At 29.0% G+C, this 20,235-nt stretch overlaps 2 protein-coding genes and 1 long non-coding RNA gene across 3 annotated transcripts in view; 2 read left to right on the forward strand and 1 right to left on the reverse strand.

Moving 5' to 3' along the window:
• Positions 1–3,371, forward strand: part of LOC118445043 (synaptic vesicle glycoprotein 2B) — a 4,791-nt gene extending 1,420 nt beyond the window's left edge. Inside the window, exons 5-11 of the mRNA XM_035873938.2 lie at positions 57–301; positions 582–763; positions 1,256–1,439; positions 1,600–1,714; positions 1,836–1,995; positions 2,160–2,287; positions 2,420–3,371. Of these exons, the coding sequence (XP_035729831.1) occupies positions 57–301; positions 582–763; positions 1,256–1,439; positions 1,600–1,714; positions 1,836–1,995; positions 2,160–2,287; positions 2,420–2,493 (1,088 nt within the window). The 3' untranslated portion in view covers positions 2,494–3,371. The remainder of the gene's footprint in view (positions 1–56; positions 302–581; positions 764–1,255; positions 1,440–1,599; positions 1,715–1,835; positions 1,996–2,159; positions 2,288–2,419) is intronic.
• Positions 1,836–5,434, reverse strand: LOC118445044 (uncharacterized). The gene is made up of 2 exons (XR_004839130.2): positions 5,229–5,434; positions 1,836–3,347 (listed from the first exon to the last, which is right to left on the reverse strand). It is a non-coding gene; the product is annotated as an uncharacterized LOC118445044 (long non-coding RNA).
• An 8,254-nt stretch (positions 5,435–13,688) lies between these two features.
• Positions 13,689–17,157, forward strand: LOC118445177 (uncharacterized). Its single transcript, XM_085655674.1, has 5 exons — positions 13,689–13,692; positions 14,354–14,737; positions 15,488–15,828; positions 16,191–16,480; positions 16,659–17,157. Exons 1-5 carry the CDS (start codon positions 13,689–13,691, stop codon positions 17,155–17,157), a joined length of 1,518 nt encoding a protein of 505 aa, XP_085511800.1.
• The last annotated feature ends 3,078 nt before the right edge of the window (positions 17,158–20,235 follow it).

Genomic DNA, 20,235 nt, shown 5'->3' on the forward strand with positions numbered 1-20,235 from the left:
ATATATGTATATATATATATATATATATATATATATATATATATATATATTCTTAGGTCTTGCTTGGCTGGTTGTACCACAAAATTGGTCGATCGAACTTTGGGATGGTTATTTCGTATATAATTCTTGGAGAATATTTTTATCTTTGTGCGGTGTACCAACATTGATCGGTGTATTCCTGATATCATTTTTCCCGGAGAGTCCGAAATTTCTTATGAGCCAAGGACGTAAAGAGGAAGCTTTGAAGGTTTTCCGACAAATTTATAGAATGAACACTGGCAAACCAGAGGAGGATTATCCGGTAAATATTTTAACATTGTATTATAAATTTATCTATTTTTTTTTTCTTTCTTTATATATATATATATATATATATACATATATAAATCATTAATTTCTTTGTTCCGTAATAATTATCAAAATTTTCTTTAATTTTTATTTCTATTAAATTTTTATTTGTTACTTTTTTTTTTCTTTTTTTTTTGATTCGAACGATCATCACGCGTACGTTTTTTTTTTTTCAATTTTTCAATTTTATCTCTTTTCATTTTCGTGATACGTAAATCATATTATATATTTAGATAAACGAATTGGCTGACGAGTTCGAGATGAAAAATTTTACGGACATTTCTACGAGAGATACGATCGTTCCAGCTAAGAGAACATTCAAAAGTGGTTTACTTCAAATGAAACCAATCTTCTTCAAACCGTATATATTCAGATTGGTTTTGATCCTGACTCTACAATTTTGCAGTATGCTCGCGTAAGTTGTTTACAGAAATCTATAGACGTAATGTCTAGCTAAGTTAAATCTACATACAAATATGTAATATTGTCATACCGGATATAAAATAGGAGAGAAAGAGAGAGACTGATAGATCGAGAATGAGAGAGAGAGAGAGAGAGAGAGAGAGAGAGAGAGAGAGAGAGAGATAGAGAGAGAGAGAAAAGTCACTAATACATAGATATTTCATTCAACAAACAAACATTAATTTACGATCTAATTGTATATCATGAATAAATTTTCCATTTCAAAATTTTTTTCTTCCTGAATCATAAAAAAATTTCTGTCTCTCTTTGTCACCGTCTCTACTTCTGATAATAATTAACTATTTTATCTTAATAAACTGTTTATCTTTTTATCTCTTTCTGATAACAATCCTTACTATTTCTTTTCCTGTTTTCTTCCTTTTCGTTTCACTTTTTCGTTTAATTTTTTCTTTTTCTTTTAAACTTTTTTTTTTTTTTTTTACAGTCTCAACACAATACGATTATGGCAGCCTCAACTTTTCGCGATATTGCAAGACTTCAATCCAATCGATTTCAATATTACCGATCACGAGCCAGCATTTTGTGAAATATTGGATGCCGTCACTTATTCGTCAGCACAGAATGCAAACTTAACTAACAATATTATCGAGGCGACAAATTGTTCGAAGGTAAGTTAAGATTAATTGAAGAAGGAGTTTTAAGGGGAAAAAAAAAGAGAAGAAAGAAAATAATAATAAATAAAGAAAAATAAACAAACAAACGAATAATCGTTTCTCTTATTTCTTTATTCTTTTTTGTTTCTTTTTTTTCTTTTTTTTTTTATCTTAGATCGTGATACCGGAAAGCATGTATATAGATTCGACTATAGTTTCGACAGCTGCGATATTTTTCCTCTTCGTCGCGAGCATGTTCGTGACTTTATTGGGCCACAAAAATCTTTTATGTGAGTAGTCAAGAAATAAAAAAATTAAAACAATTAAATAAATTTGATTTGCATTATAAACAAAAAAAAAAAAGAAAAAAAAAAAGAAAACAAAAAATTAATTCTTTTGATCATTTTGCAGACATTTGTTACACGGTATGTATCTTATCGCTGATATCAATAACTTGGTCGACGAGTTATTTATTGACATTGGGATTGACCTGCCTCTTCGTCGGTATAATGATGACAACATTGAACATTGTAGTAGGGGCCACTGTACTTTTATTCCCAACTTCATTAAGGTATCATTTATATTGTATTTTTTTTTTTTCTTGCTTTTTTTCCAAATGATAGAGAACGATTATAGCAGAACGATTTGATTATGTTCCATTGGTTTTTTGTCTTTTAATTTTTTTCTTTCTTTCTTACTGTTTTTTTTTTTTTTTTTTTTTTTTTTTTTTAATAGAACGATGGCAGTAAGTTTGGTAATGATGATAGGAAGATCTGGATCTCTGATCGGCAATGTCGTGTTTCCGGTATTGCTCGAGTACGGATGCATAGCTCCGATCATGACGATAGCTTGCTTTCCCCTACGTAAGTATTCATCTTCTTTTGGTTACAAGACCCTTAATATTTCTTTTTTTTTTTTTTTTCGTACGAATTCAAACAAATGTCAGCATATAATTTATTATATTTATCATCATCTATCTACTTCTTTCCTTTCAGTTGGTATCGTATTGGCATATTTCATACCAAACAGTAAGAATAAAAATGAGAAAAATGTCGAGTCTGGATCATAAATAAAAAACGCGAAAAATAAAAAAGAGAGAGAGGGAGAGAGAGAGAGAGAGAAAGAGACAGAGAGAGAACAAAATAGAGAAAAGTAACGATATATATATATATACATATATATCAATGATCGAAAGTTAGATATTTGTCTTATTAATCGGAATTAGTAATGAAATTTTACGATTATGATGAATATATGATCGAGGAAAACGATTATGAGCAATTAAAAAGACGAAACGAAACACTGACGATCCGATACGGGTTCGTTTCGAAAGAAGACAAGAATTATCGTTCAGGATGGATCTGTTTTTTGTTTTTTTTTTTTTTTTGGGAAGAAGGGGAGTGGGTGGGGAGGACTGGAGATCGACGAGCGTATTTTTTGTTCCTTTTTTTTTTTTTTTTATTTTTCTTTCGTATTAGAATCGAGTCGAGACTTTAGCATCAAAGAGAGGAGAATAGGAATGGACACAATGAGAAGATTGAGAGCAGAGAGTGCAACACGTACGAACGGAGGCCTTGGGTTTCACTTTCGACACATCCTGGAGAGCCCTCCAGCCTTCACCCACATGCTCGCTCTCCTCTATCCTTTTTCTACACCTTCTTCTTCTTCTTCTTTTTATTCATCATCTTTTGCTTCCTCTTCTTCTTCTTTTTCTTCTTTTTCTTCTTTTTCTTTTTTATTAATCGTCATCATCATCATCATCATCATCATCATCATCATCATCTATTTCTTCTTCTTCTTTCTTTTTCATCCAATCTTCTCTTCGTAATCGCAAGTAAACGTTTCTTTTTTTTTTTAATTTTCCAATATCAATTGGAACTCGTTATACTCGCGCGTGTATATACAGGATTGGTCAAAATGTTCCTAGGTAATGTTATAAAAATTAATTACTATGTTTTTTTGCTCCTTTTATTTTTTTTTCTTTTCTTTTTATTTTTCTTCTTCTTTTTTTTTTTTTTCTTTCTTTTCTTTTTCTTCTTCTTCTTCCTCCTTCAGATTACAGTAACATTAATCTAGGAACTTTTGAGAGTTTACCTAGGAATTTTTTTTTATGTGTACATATATATACATAAATATATATGTATGTATATATATATATATATATATATGTGTGTATGTGTGTGTAAGTGTGTGTGTACGTTAACGTTATATACGAGTTAGACGTAAGTTATAGGCTATATATATTAGATTATGTTTAGAAATTGATTAAGAAACGTTTGAAAAATGAATAAAAATATATAAAGATTATATATTTTTTTTCTTTTTTTTTTTTTTTTTTTTTTTTATTTGTAGAGATTCGTAGAGAGATATTAATAATGTATTTTTAGAATATATATATTTATATATATATACACGATCACTCGTCGAATATCTAATCCATCGTAATCGTACTATAATCGATTAGAGAGAAGGATCGATTAGAAGAAAATGAAAAAGAAAATTCCAATCCACGTATAGATCGTGGCAATTGATAATTAAAAATTTCTAGTCAATGTATACCGTGCCTCCCCAATCCTCAATTCTTCGCCCTCCCCTCTATTTACAAAAAGCCCGTCCACCCCCTTCCCTTTTACCCGATGCGAAATAATACTTTATCAGGTAGTTCTTTCCTTTTTTTTTTTTTTTTTCTTTTTTCTTTTTATCTCTCCTACGGTTCTAATCGTTTCCTACAAATTGTAATTAATTAATTGTAATCACCGATGAAATATTGTAATTATTGTATTATTATGATAGATAATTATTCGCTCGTTCGTTCGTTCGCATGTATGTATTAACGATTAGGATAAGTTAATTAAAAAAAGAAGAAGAAAAAAATACAAAAAAAAAAAAAGAAAAATACAAAAATAAATAAATAAATAATGAGAAAATGCAAAATATTTCTATTATATCCAATTATCGTTTTTCTCTCTTTAATATCCCTCATACATATATATATATATATATATATATATATATATATATATTATATACATAGATATACATACATAAATATATAAATGCATAATAGGATGGACCGAAAAAGTTTCCAAGTGATATTAATAATCAATTATTTTTCTTTCGAAATATTCTAGGTAGGCATATAATTGGGCATGCCAGTTTTACGATTTGAGCTTGTAGTTTTACGATCTGAAAAAGGGAAGGATAAGGAAAGAAAAGAAAAGAAAAGAAACGAATGAAAGAAAGAAAGGAATTAGCCCAAAATTTCTTGAAGAAAAGAATAAGATAATTTTTAAAATATCACCGAGATATTTTTGATTATTACCAAAGAAATACACGCACATATATATATATATTTCTTTTGTTTTTTTTATTTTTCTTCACTTTCTTCTACGACTAGAGAAACATTATCACGTTAAATCGTCTAATCTTTTTTCTAGGATTTCTCGAATTTTTCATAATACATTTTCAATTTGTATTTCTAATGAAAATCAAAAAAAAGAAAAAAGAAAAAAGAAAAAGAGAAAAAGAAGCACACATACACACACACACACACACACACACACTCACATTCCTATGATTCCAACGTTAGAATTTCTTCATTCATTCCAAGAAAAACGTCGAATTGCCTTAAATTCACAAAACAAATGTTTTCTACATCATTATAATAGAACATATTCTATTTGTTTACATTCCTGAAACTTATTACGAAAGTTTTTATAAAACATTCAATTACATCCTGTATTTACATACATACATACATACATACATACATACTTACATACATATAAATGGTCATATACTCACGTATAATATCCAGTTTAGCGTATATAATAAACGAGTTTCTAATTCGATCTCGCGGTGTAGAATAACTTCGGTCCCATTATAAACGCATCGAAAGGCGCAAAATCGTTAGATAAACGGGTGATCATCGTAGAGAAGGCAACGAACCGATTGAAAGGAACGGAAGTGGCAGATGCTTGCTCGATGAGAAAGGTTTTCACAGGAGGAGCACCGAGATAACAGTAACGTCTCGATAAAGATAGTAACTCTCTTTCTATCTCTCTCTCTCTCTCTCTCTCTCTTTCTCTCTCTTTCCCTCTCTTTATCTTTCATTTCTTCCTCTTTCTCTCTCTCTTTCTCTCTCTTTCTATTTCTTAACATTGACTTACCCACGCATATTTTGTCTTTTTTTTTGATATACAATTAAGTAGATAGAAGAGATGAAGAGAAAGAGAGAGAGAGAGAGAGAGAGAGAGAGAGAGAGAGAGAGAGAATGATCGGACAGAAAAGCATCCGTGAAATCGCGATATGACGATTACTACGTCCGTAAAGAATCATTAGATCGTTAGAGAAAGAAAAAAAAAAGAGGAGGAGGGGAGGTGTCTCTCACGAGATCCGATCTCGTCTTCCCTTTGTCTTCTTTTTTTCTTTTTTTCTTTTCGTTTTCGTTTTCGTTTTCTTTTTATCCTTTTTTCTTTTTTCTTTTTTTGAAATATTTTTTTTTTTTGTTATCCTTCTCCTCGTCGTAAACTTTCAAGCATCGTCGTGAGTGCGTACATTTTTTTTTTTTTTGTGTACATATATGAATATGTATGAGTATTGATATAACGAAACAATGTTATCCTTTAACTCATACGTTCCCGATGTTCGATCAATGCAACGAACATGAAAATTGTTCTTGTAAATTTTTTTCGTTTCTTCTTTTTTCTTCTTTTCTTTTCTTTTTCTCTCTGTTCTTTTTTTTTTTTTTTTTTTTTTTTTTTTATTATTATTATTATTTTTTTTTTTTTACAATATTCTTATCTACGACACGGATAATAAATATTTACGTATGCATTTATCTAACAAAGATAATTGTCTTATCGTTATTGGACATCAGCGAGAATTTTATCGCTCGAACTCGTTGCAACGTTTATTATCGATATGTTACGAATTTTTTCTTTTTTTTTTTTTTCATGTGATAATGATAAGGAGAGAATGAATAATCGACTTTTTTTTTCCTCTTTTCTTTTTCTTTTTCTCTTGTTTTCGATGCTACTGCGATATCTGCTAGTCGTTTGTCATTGATCGACGATAAAGATTTAATAAAAATTGTATGATAAAGATTGAAAGACAAAAAGAAATTTTGTTTCTTTTCAATTTGCTCTTCGGAAATTGATAAAAAGAAGATGACGAAGAAGTTGAAGTAGAAGAAGACGAAAAGAAAAAAATACAAAAGTAATATATACATATCTGTGAGTCACGTGATAAGCGTGGGAAAATAGAAGATTTAATAGTTCGAATTATTCCACGAATTTAATTAACCAGATTGAGTTATAGTTTTGTATCGACGAGAGAGCCAAGAACGAACCAATTGTTTCTCATAATCTTTTATTCTGTCGTTATTTTTTTGTTCTCTTTTCTCTTTCTTTCTTTTTTCCTATTTTTTCTTATTTCCTTCTTCTTTTTTCTCTTTTTTTTTTTTTTTTTTTTTTTCGTTTCAATTCAAACGGGATAAAAAAAGAGGACGAATTTAGTTCACGGCATTAATCAACTATCGATACTTTCTTTCCTCCTTCCCCCCGCCCCTCCTTCTTTTTCTCTCTTTTACATTATTCCATTTCATTCTTTATCCTTTATCCTTCGTCCTTTATCTTTTAGCTTTCTTTCTTTCTTTCTTTTTTTTTTTCTTTTTTTTTTTTAAATTGTAAAAATCGAACATCATCGAACTCGTCACGGAGTATGATCGATTCTCCAAAGGTTACGCTTCTATCTTTTCCTCAATTCTTATTCTTATTCTTATTCTTATTTTTATTCTTATTCTTATTCCTATTATTCATCGTTAATGAGTCGAGGAACGTTCGAGGTCAGTGACAAAAGTCGTTGCGGTTGCAGTCATTCTCCTATAATCTCGGAGGCTGCTTCTTCAGTGTCGGTGGATGACCGTTCCTCCTCCACTCCTCCTCCACCAGCTCCTTTACCATCACATCCTCCTCCACCTTCATCTCTTCCTCCTTCTCCTTATTCACCTCCACATTTACACTACCATATCCTTTCACGAACGATGAGTCACTTTCAACGTGCGCTTCATCGCTCCCTTCAAATACGCCTATTAACCGGATGCTGTGCTGTGACGTAAACAGACGTAATTATCGAAAGTAACGAACTGTCTCTTTCTATGGATATATTTTTTTTTTTTTTTCATTGATCTTTTATCTCATATACTTATTCACATCTGATAGGATTCCATTTCTTTTATTTTTTTTTTCTTTTTTGTTTCTCCTCTCTCTCTCTCTCTCTCTCTCTCTCTCTCTCTCTCTCTTTTTCCCTGCATAAATTAATTTTTTTTTCTTCGGAAAAAATTTTTTTTCTATCTCCATTATTATCATCGATATTAAGATGAAAATATTAATTTTTTTATTTGAACAAAATTTTCTTCTATATATATATATATTTTTTTTTGCTATATATATATATATATATATATATATACATACTTATAAATGTTCATACTAATACTTATTCTTTCTTATAATACTTCTATACTTATATTATTATAATACTTCTAATACTTATTCATACTTATAAATGTTCATCATATATGTATGTATACATATGTATACATACATATATATATATACTTGCTTTCTTGCATTCATTCACATCTGAAAGGATATTTTTATTTTTTCTCTCTCTCTCTCTCTCTCTCTCTCTCTTTCTATCTTTTTCTCTCTTACACAAAATTTATTATCATTGATATTAAAGACGGCAAATTTATTAATTTCCACGTAAAAAGAAATGAAAAGAAAAGAAAAGAAAAGAAAAAAAATGTTCTTGTCTCTAGATATATTTTTTTCTTTGATTTTATCTCTTACACTTATTCACGTCAGAAAGGATTTCATTTTCTTCCTCTCTCTCTCTCTCTCTCTCTCTCTCTCTCTTACACACACACACACACACACATACACACGAAACTTATCATTACTTATTAATCAAAACGATAAATTAACAAATATCTCCGTTTACGAAAATATCAAAAGGAGAATAAAATTTATTCTATTCAAATCTTTCGAAACGATTCTAATTAATTTCAATATAATTAACGTAAGATCGTTATTTCGTAATAATATCTTTAAAAACAGGAATAAAAAGGGAGTTTGAAAAGAAAGAAAGAAAGAAAGAAAGAAAGAAAGAAAGAAAGAAAGAAAGAAAGAAGAAAAAAAAGAAAAGTAACAGACGTGTTATGTCCTTGTATATACGAAGTTGTTATCACGCTCGAGGGAATACGCGTTATAGAAGCTAGACGAATAATTTCTAAGATTGATCACAAAGAATGACGAAGAAGACGAAGAAGACGAAGAAGACAAAGAAGACGAAGAAGAAGAAGAAGAAGAAAGAAGAAAGAAGAAGAAGATCGAAATGTTGGGTGGATAGTTAATGATAAATGCGCAATCGATTGCATGACAAAAAGTAACGGCAGTCGATGAAGTCACGGACCGTGACGTAAATTAATTCTTTCTTCTCTCTCCGTTTCACTTATACTTTGAACAATCGACTATCTCGCTTTCAAACTGTCTCACGGCCTCGATGATCCGTCGCTGCGTCTTTAGATCCAATGAACCGACTAAAACACAATGGCATCGACGTCAACGACATTTTCATTCAATCAAAAAATTTTCGATTTAGTTACTTTAGTTGCAAATCTTACGATGTGAAACAAAGCGATAGAGATAGATAGATAGATAGATAGAGGGAAAGAGAGAGAGAGAGAGAGAGAGAGAGAGAGATTTATGAACATTTATAATTAACAAGTTAACGTTTTAATTAGCGTGATACTGATTTATACACACATACTCTCGTGTATATTCTCATACACGCGTACATAGATCAGCTCGACGATCCTTATCGTTTTTTTTTTTTCTTTTTTTTGTATTCTTTATATCTCTTTTTTCTTTTTTCTTTTTTTTCTTTTTTTTTTTTTTTACTTCAAACATTACGAAATGATTTAGTAACGGAAACGAGCCACAACGCATCGGAGAGGGGCATGGAGTGGGGTGGGAAAGAGGGTGAGGAGAGAACGCGTGTTTTCTTGTAGTTACATACTTAGGTACATATTTATATATATATATATATATGTATGTATTTATCTATGATATAATACGATTGTTATAAATTCACGTTAATTATTATAATTAAATTAATTATAGTTTGATATTAATCTTGAAAATATCGTGTATTAAAATCTAATTTATTTATTTGTTATCAGTAATAACAAACTCAATAAATGTTTTACATTTATTAAGTTTTATTAAGATATTAAGAACACAAACGATTCGTTCTAATCTATGATATCAATTATATATAAGAGAAATAAATACTGATTATATAATTATTCGTTGATTTAAAAAAAGGAAAGAAATGAGAAGAAAAAAAGAAAAAGAAATTATCTCGAGAAGCTTATTTCTTTTCGAGTAAATAATGAACTTGACCTAATGCAAATTCACGTAGATATGTAAATAAGCGAATACGTGTGTATGTAACGGATTCATAACTTTCATGATTTATGAATGAATTATGAAATATGACGTCAAACTTTCTCACTTTATACGTCGTTGAATTAAGGTAAGAGAGATGTGCACCGCTCGTATAATCGTACGTTATATAAATACATACATATGGTATATAAACGATGGATCGAAAGTTCTTCGAATGAGAATCATCGTAAATCGATCAATCTCTCCTTTGCGAAACATTTACTCGATTAATTATTTCTGTTTTCTTCTCCTTTTTTTTCTTTTTTTCTTTTTTTGCTTCTTCTTCTTCTTCTTCTTCTTCCCGTTTTGCATAAATCATATAGAAAATTATCTGTGATGAATTTTTCTTTACGATGTAAAAAAAAGGAGAGAAAAAAGAAAAAAAAAAAAGAAAAAAAAAGAAAAAACGAAAAATTAATTCAGAATTACGAACAAGTCGCGATAAAGAGTTCGATCTGTTTCGATTGATTTTTTCTTTCCTTTTTCTTTTTTTTTTTTTTTTTTTTTTTTTTTTTTATTAAGTCGTTCATCATGTAATTTCTTTTTCGATCGAAAGAGTAACCAACTTTAGATATACAATCTTTAATATGTACACATATCATATGTATATAACTATGTATGTACGTATGCTATGTATATATATATATATATATATATATATATATGTATATGTATGTATATGTTAATATATATGTCTCCTGTATGATCTATGTTGTGATCGCGTCGTCAAGTATTTTTTCATTTATGTAGTTGCCTATGTAAATGAACGTACTATCCGCAAGTATCTACCGCTAGGACCGCTATGCCAGTCCTGGAACCGTGTGAATCCTTGCTCCTTACCGTTCTTACCTTCTTTCTCGTGCCTCTCTCTCTCTCTCTCTCTCTCTCTCTCTTTCTCTCTCCTTCTCTTTCTCTCTCATTCATTCTTCTCACCACACCACCACACCATACCAGACCTCACCTCACCATACCTCACCACACCTCACCACTCACTTCGTCTCACTCTCTTTCTATTTAAACCTATCTCCGTCTCCGTCTCAATCTCTTTCTCATAAACTTTCCACGTCGGTTATCCTCTTCATTATCTCTCATCTTCTTATCCTCTTTTCTTCTTCGACCTTTTCTTTTCTTTACTCTTTTCCATCTCCACCTTCTTCTTCTTCTTCTTCTTCTTCTTCTTCTTTTTCTTCTTCTTTTTCTTCTTTTTCTTCATCTTCTTATTCTTATTCCTCTTTCACTTTTTCCTACTTAATTCTTCCATTTCCTTCGTCTTTCTCAAGCAATTGAACTTAACCGAGAAATAATTCAAAGCCGTTTTTCGTTTATACGATCATCCTATCTTCCTTTCTTTCTTTCTTTCTTTCTTTCTTTTCTACCTTCTTTCCGTTTCTTTTCCACTACCTATCTATTCTAAGAGTCTTCTCTATATCTAAATAATTTCACAGTTATTTTTGTTATCAACAAAGTCCCGTGGGATTATCTTTCCACTATTTCTCATTTTTCCTTTTTTTCTTTTCTTCTCTTTTCTTCCTCTCTCCTTTCCTTCCTTTTCCTTTTTTCTCTTTCCTTTTTCATTTTTCTCCTTTTCTTTTTTCTCCTTTCTCCTTTTTTTTTTTTTACTCTGACGTCTCAATGATCCACTGTATTAGCCCACTGTAACAATGCATCTATTTGAGATGCATTATTATTAAATTATTATTATTTAGATTATTAGATGATTTTAATGATATCGATATAATTCATTGGAAATATATTGATTTATTCGTAATATTGTATATATGGCATTGGAGTAAATGAAAGAGATATAATTTTCTTTTTCACTCTCACTCTCTTTCTATTTCACTTTCTCTCTCTCTCTCTCTCTCTCTCTCTCTCTCTCTTTCTCTCTCTATCTTTTTTTAATAATTATACATAATTAATTATGTATAATTTATTATGCAGTTTTTCTGAGAATATTATTATTGAATACAAGTTGATAGATCGATTAGAAATTTAATAAAATTTTTGCAAATGTTATGTGTCATTGGAATAAGCGAAAAAAATATGTAATAAAATTTTCTCTATCTCACTATTTCTCTCTCTCTCTTTCTCTCTCTATCGTTCTCTTTTTCTCAGTAATTTATATCTGATCAATTATGTTAAATTAAAAATCAGAAGATTAGACGTTTTATGAAATATTGAAAATATTATTTAAATTTTCTTATGTAAACAAAATGAATAAAATTTGAAATAAAAATAAGAAGCGAAAAGAAAATTTTTATTACGATAAAAAATTCTTTCTCCTTTCATTTTTTTTTTTTTAAATAAAATTTTTCTCTCTCTCTCTCTCTCCCTCTCACTCTCTCTCTCTTTCTTATCGATTATACTTAGCGATCGATAGAGATCGAATAACGACGAAGATTAAGCTTCGAACTTGTCGACGATCGATCGATCATCCATTTATTTTGATGAATGAGAATAAACAAACTTCATGTTGTTAACAATCAAACGTGAAAATAGGTTAGTGATATTATATCATATTATATTATCTAATATTTAGAAAGTTTTATTATCTTGGTGTTAGAGAGATTCGATTTTTTCAGAAGACATTTAAGAGGATTGACGTTAGAAAGAAAAATTAGAAAAGTCCCGAGGCTTGCTATACTACATTATAGCACAACCGTTCACTCGTTAGCCTAAGTCCCGAGACAGTGGAACGCTTCTATTTTTTCTTTCTTTCTTTCTTTCTTTTTTCCTTCCTTCCTTTTTTATTTTATTTACTATTTTTTTTTTTAATTTTTTATATACACATACACACACATATATATATATATATATATATCTATTTTTTTTTATCTTTTTATCTTTTTATCTTTTCTATCCCATGACATTGTGTGTCATGAAGTAGCTATACTTCTCTTTCTCTCCATCTCTATCTCGCGTGACGGCGCGTACCAATCCGACAGCTGTCCATGTCAAATCCGTAGCGCATCACCAACTAGGTAGAAAGAGAGAGAGAGAGAGAGAGAGAGACAGAGAGAAAGAGAGAGAGAGAGAGAGAGAGAGAAAGAGAGAGTAACCAACGTCTCAATATTCGGTGGGACAAGGACAGAACTAAGTTACGCGCGACGTCAGCGAAATTGAAAATTGCATTCTCAGGTCGAGAATCCTTTTCGGTCATTAAGCCACTTCCTTCTTCTTCTTCTTCTTCTTTTCCTCCTCCTTCTTCTCCTCCTTCTTCTCCTTCTCCTCCTTCTTCTCCTTCTTCTCCTCTATTTCTTCTCCTTCGTCCTTCTCCTCTCCTTCTTCACTCATCTTCATCTTACTTATCCTACTAGCTCACTTTTCTTTTGTCTTATGTCCTTTTGTCGGCATTTGTCGTGTTACAAAACGAAGGGATTGTTTCCAAAGTGGGTGGGCTTAGGGTCAACGAAAAGACAGAGAAGGAAAGAAGAGAAAGGGTGACGGTGAGAGAGGAAGAAAATAAAGGAGAATCATTTTGATTCCTTTTATTCACAAATCCACCAAAGCGACGTCGTTCACGTTTTCGTCGTCGGCATCCTCGTCGTCTTTAGCGTCTTTGTCGTCGTCACTGTCGTCCTTGTCGTCGTCGTCGCCGTCACCGTGGTCGTCGTCGTTGTTGTCGTCGTCGTCGAGTCTTTTTTGTCTCGCTTCGACGACTCCAATGACCCTGGATCGTCCCCATTCATTCGAAGGTGAAAACACTTCTGAAATCGTAACAGAGATTTAACATTGGCTCTCGACTTGGGTGATGGGTGAGTCCTTGAGACATTTTTAGCTTCATTTTTTTTCTCTTTCTGTTTCCTTTTATTCTCTTTGTTTATTCTCTTTGTTTATTCTATTTTTTCTTCCTCCTTTCGTTAGTTTACAAATTTCTATTCGAGGATCGATGATTTAAAAGAGACAGAAAAATCATCCTGTATTTCAGATTTTAAGATTCTATGTTTTAATGATCTATCTTTTTATTTTCCTTACGACAAAACCGAATTGAACTTGATGTTTTATTTATTTATTTATTTATTTATTTATTTATTTATTTATTTATTGATTCTTTTTTTTTCGTTTATTCTTTTTTGTTTGTTTTAAATTTGACGAAGATAGCGATCGTTCTTTTTTTTTTTTTTTTTTTTTTTCTTAAATCTGACCTAAATACGGCAGTCCCTTTTTAATCTAAGGAATATAGCGATTTTTTTCTTTTTTATCTTACGAAAATAGGATATTCTTTGTTCGATCTGACGAAAATTGTAACTTTATTATTATTATTATTATTATTTTTTTTTTTTTTCCTTTATCTTTTTTCTTTCTTTCTTTCTTTCTTTCTTTTTGTAAATTGCCGGCAAAGACGGCAATTTTTTCTCTTTCTTTGCCAACCAACCGATTCACATAAGATCGATTTATTTAGTTCTGGCACGATAGAATTACACGGTGCTTTCGTTTTAGGAGACAGAAAATCGAGGGAGAAGATCGATTGTCCGAGGAGTAACAAGGAGAATTTCGAAGAGGATCGAGTACTATCGCCTATTGAAGAGGAATCGGAATCCTCGACGGAACAGTTGGTGGATTACACTACGAACGATCCCGAGGACGATTCTTTTTATCAAACGGCATGTTTCCGATACAAGGATTGCCGAAATGGTTTCCCGAAGAATTACGATCGAAAACGACAGGGCGACTTGTCTTTTCGTTCGAATCTACCAAGAAATGGAAAGAATTCGTCCTCCGGGGAAAGTACTTCTGGCGACGAACGAAATACAACATCGGGCAATAGTTGTTTTCAAATGTGCGATCGATCGAAATTAGGTAATATTTTTTTTCCTTTATTTCTTTCTTCCTTCTTGTCATATTCATTCTATTAATTCTTTTTTCAATTGTAATTAAATATTATATTATTTCAAATATAAATCTCTCGTAGAACGATATATTATAATGAATATAATATTATAACGGAATTAAAGAGAAAAGTATTCTTATGTTATAATTGAAATATATTTGAATTTTAATATCGTCATACGTTTCTTCTATAAATTTTGGAAAAATAAGCAGAAACAAAAAAAAAAAAGAAAAACAAGAAAAAATATTAAACAAAAGTTATAATATATAAATCTCTATCTTTAAAATTTATAATATAAATTTTTAATTTATAATATAAATTTTAAAAATAGATTTAATTTAATATAAGATTTATAATATAAATCTATTTTTAAAATAAACGTTAGAAAGGATTAATATCAATCTTATATCCTACGAGTATAATTTTGAAATGAAATCCCGAGAAATATTATATTATATCTATATGAAGTTATAATATTATATTTAATTAAATATATAAAATATATCGTTTAATTAAATTGTCAATTATAACGTTGGATAAACTTTGAACGACGGACACGCATAAACGTATTGGTATAGTACGAATAACTCTCGAAATACGATGAGTCCGTCATTCATATCGATCAAAGAAAGGAAAAAGAAAAAAAAAGAAAAAAAAAAAGAAAAAAGAAAAAGAAAAACGATTAGCTTAGAAACATTGAAAATACTTTCGCGTATTAGAAACGGAAGCGTCCGGCGACAATGACGAGGGAGTACATTTTAATCCACTTGTGGAGAACTTGTCGAAGAAATTAAAATGGTTCGAAAATAGATTGTCGCAATGCGAGACGGAAATTATCGGTTTGAGAAAGCAATTTGGTTTGGAGAAGTTTCAAAATCGACGGTACGCCTTGCAGTGTTACGAGAAGCACGCGCAGACACAGAACATCCTGAAAAACGATCTACAGGCGTGGAAGAATAACTTAGACGCGAGAATCAAGGCGCAGATCGTCAGATGGCAACTGGATGAGAGGAAGAGGATCAGCGAAGAAATTGCCAAGGTCACTGGCATGTGTTCCCAGGTATATATGTATGTATGTATGTATGTACGTGTGTGTGTATATATAAATAAAATCAACTCGGCAAATATTTTTCCCACGTGCAAATGTTATTCATTTAACGAACGCCAATTGATGTACTCCAACGAGACATGAATTTTATTTTTTCTTTTTTTCCTCTTAAATGAATCTTCTTTTATTTAGTTATTTATTTATTCTTTCGTTTTTTTTTTCCCCACAATAAAAATATCAATGAATTTAAAAGGAGCATGGTTCTTTTTTTTTATTTCACTTTTCTTGACGTACACGAAATACGTACAAATAAAAAAAAATGAATGAACGAAAACATGAATGAACGAAAAAATGAATGAACGAATGGACCTTAGGAAATAACGAAGACATTGCAAAAGAGTATGAACGAGTGGCAAGAGAAAGATTCTCAAAAGATTACCGAATTGATCCAAAATGAGAAATTACGTCAAGACGTCGAGATGCAAAATATTAGAAAAGTTTATGAAAAGATACAGAAACATTTGCAGAATTTGGACAAACGTAATCGAAATTCATACGTGAATTTTCATAAGCAAATGGCCATTTGGGAGGAACGTTTAAAGGATGAAGTTATACGATTGCACGAGAACAGTTTGAAGGAATTTCGACAGCAACCAAAATTTTGGTAAATCTATTGTATCCTCTTTAATTCATCCTTCTTTATTTTATTTTATTGCATTTATTATTATTATTATTATTATTATTTTTTTTTTTTAATACGACGATCAAAATTTATCAATTACGATTTGTTTTTCTTTCTCTCTCTCTCACTCTCTCTCTCTCTTTTTTCTTTTTCTCTAAAGGCATACCGATCAAGACGGTACCAAATACAATTCTTTGAAGTCACCCGTTAGAACGGAATTGCCAATGGAAATGCAAAGAAGATCTCAGAATCAGGAATACAATTTTATTCAGGACAACGCATTGGTTAAGTATCGTGAGATTAATGCGAAGGATATACGTAGATTGGAAGAAAATTTCAAATTTAAATTACAAAATCAACGTGACGAGTTCACCAAGCTTTTAACAACGAAGTTCATTAAACTTTGGAAAGCCTTCGAACAGTTTAAGCATAATTTTCAATTCGATCGAAGACATAGGGATTACGATTATGCAAGAATATGCGATGACGAGCAAGAAATTTTTAACTCCTTGGTAATGACCGAGGATCATGCCGAGGAGGAGCAGGAGGAGGAGGAGGAAGAAGAGGAGGAGGAGGAGGAGGAGAAGAAGGGAGCCGATAACGCCAACAATAATAATCAAGATGATTGTAGAAAAACAAAGACTCCGGGAAAAAGATGATCTCGTTGTTTCTTTCTTTCTTTCTTCTTTGTTTGTTTGTTTGTTTGATTTATTATGAAAAAAAAAAAAAAAAAAAAAAAAAAAACAAAAAAAAAAAAAGAGAAAGTAAGAAAGAAAGGAAGGAAAAAAACAAATAAAAAAAAAACAAATATATATTAATGAATGCATACACATTTTTATTAACTCTATTAATGAATTTTATATATTTACAAATAAATTTTAATATTTAGATATATTTTATTACTATATCATATAACAAAGTGACGTCGTATTGATATCATTTTCTTTTCTTTTCTTTTCTCTCTCTCTCTCTCTCTCTCTCTCTCTTTTTTTTCTTTTTTGCTTTATTTATTATTATAATAAAGAAAAAAAAACGAGAATAAATGCGTATTAATAAATATATGCATACATTTTTATTATCTGCATTAATAATATATTAATTATATACCAATAATATATTTATGTTATTTATATATTTTATTTATATATTATTTATATATCAATAAATTGTATTATATACAGTGATTTTAATAATCCATTCGAATTTTTTAAGAAAATTAATATATATAAAAAATAGATAATGATATTGATAAAAAATAAATATATTCTTCTCACAAATTTCTTTCTAAAATAATAATAATAATAATAATAATAATAATAATAATAATAATAATAATAATAATAATAATAATAATAATAATAATAATAATAATAATAATAATAATAATAATAATAATAATAATAATAATAATAATAATAATAATGATAATTATTATTATTATTTTTTATTTATCTTCTGTTTATGATATTTCAAGAGATTAATTTTTTATATCAATAAATACATTCTTTTCACAAATTTCTTTCTGAAATAATATTAATAATAATAATAATAATAATAATAATAATAATAATAATAATAATAATAATAATAATAATAATAATAATAATAATAATAATAATAATAATAATAACAATAATAATAATAATAATAATAATAATCTTCTGAAATATATTCATGATATTTCAGAAGATTAATATCTTATCTCTTTGTCTATTGGTTATCAAGGTGCGTGTACAAATTCTCTCTCGTGTTTCTCGTGTTCACGGAGGATGTCCAACGTGACGTCGGCGGTTCGCAACGCGTGCAACGTCCTTTCGTCCAAGCATAATGCGTTGCATTGCACGATCCGGTACGATTTTCATCAAGGAATCGTCGTCTATGTACTTCCGTAAAGTACACATATTATATATATATATATATATATATATATATATATATAGATAATATATTATATATTAGACGTATACCTACTCTCGTATTTCCCAATCATCAATAATTCAAATTTGATTTATTCACTTGAATGTTGCAAGAATTATATTGTTTTTTGTATTTTACAAATATTAATACTGTTATTTTTTAAATAATTATTATCATTTATTTTGTTAATATATTATTATTATTATTATTATTATTATTATTACAAAATTCTTATTGTGTTTTACAATAAATAATTATCAATTTGGGAAATGTATAATGTCAAAATTTATCAATATTTTTGTTAATATATCTAAATAATTAATAAAAATAATTAAAGTTTTTTTTCTTTTTCAATATTCTAACAATCGAATAACAATCATTGATATTATTCATTTAAATTTTAATTTTTTAAAAATATTTTTTATATTAAATTATTACACAATTTATATACAAAAATAATAATCTTTTATATATATATATATATATATATATATATATATATATTAAATGACATTTCGCAATTTTTTTTTTTCTATTTAAATAAACGCGACCTATTATTATTATTTATATATCCAAAACAAAAGAAAAATCTTATTAAATGACTTATCATTTGTCTCGATATATTATATTTAATGATTAATAAAAATCTCTCAAATATTATAATCGATTATCGAAGTATATATTGTATGAATATATCGAAGGGAATAACGTTAGGTTAACGCAAGTAGAGCAGGAAAGGCAGAACGAAAAGACATTCTCTCTCGGTGTTTGTCGTGGTGTTTCTGTTTTGCGAAGAAACTGGAAGGACAACCATGTCCAATCGGATTCTTCGTGGGAAGTGTTACCTTCTGCCATTACTTCTCTACTATTCTCTACTATAGCAAACCCGATGTTCCTCGTCGTCGAATCGATACAAAAAGAAAATCCTTTTCCCTCATCGTTACAACGTATATATAACAAAATATGTACATTAGCTGTGATATATAATCGATATCACCTAACTCAAATTTTACTCTTTGATATAAAATATTAATAACAACAACAACGACAACAACGACAATAACAAAAAAAGGATACATATATTGGTCAATATAGTATATTACAGATAAATTATAGATAATTATATTTTTTTATAATATATTAGAAAATTATAAAAAGTTATTAGTACGTAGATATTAATTTCAATTATTCGTAATTGCATTGGAAATGAAATAAAATTGATTGAAAGTGAAAATGAAAAATTTGAAATAAAAATTTGAAATAAAAATAAACTTTAGCGGATCGTATTTTAGTTTTATATGTGTATTGAAAAAAAGAAAAAAAAATATATATATATACATATACATATGTCGATTGATAATGAATTAAATAGTTCACCCTATATACAAACGTACAATATATAAATGGTATTTTAAAATTCAAATAAATTTGTTTATAAAAATAAATTTTAATGTTTCGTACGTAACATTAAAAATAAATAATATCGATTGATAATGAATGAAATAATTTATATTAAATATAATTGTATTTAAATCGAAATAAATTCATATGAAAATATAATTTCAACTTTGATAACATGTTATTAAAGTAAATTATATCGATTTATAATAAATCAAATGATTCATCCATTATATAAGATGTATAATATTTACGTATATTATAATGATACACAATGATCGCGATTATATCTTTTATCTTTTTTTTTTTTTTTTTTTTTTTTTTAAGATACATCGATCCTTTTCTAAATCGATCCTTTTCGTTTTTTTCTCTTTTTATCTTCTTACTTCTTTTTTTTCTTCCTTTTTTTGTTTTTTTTTTCT

The sequence above is a fragment of the Vespa mandarinia genome, chromosome 3, assembly GCF_050613455.1.
Source record: "Vespa mandarinia isolate Hongniang chromosome 3, ASM5061345v1, whole genome shotgun sequence".
Classification (NCBI taxonomy): Eukaryota; Metazoa; Arthropoda; class Insecta; order Hymenoptera; family Vespidae; genus Vespa; species Vespa mandarinia.

Coding starts and splice junctions, on each gene's coding strand:
- LOC118445177 (XM_085655674.1), top strand. Junction 15,829..16,190: donor TCACTGGCATGTGTTCCCAG/GTATATATGTAT, acceptor AATGGACCTTAG/GAAATAACGAAGACATTGCA. Junction 16,481..16,658: donor CGACAGCAACCAAAATTTTG/GTAAATCTATTG, acceptor TTTTCTCTAAAG/GCATACCGATCAAGACGGTA.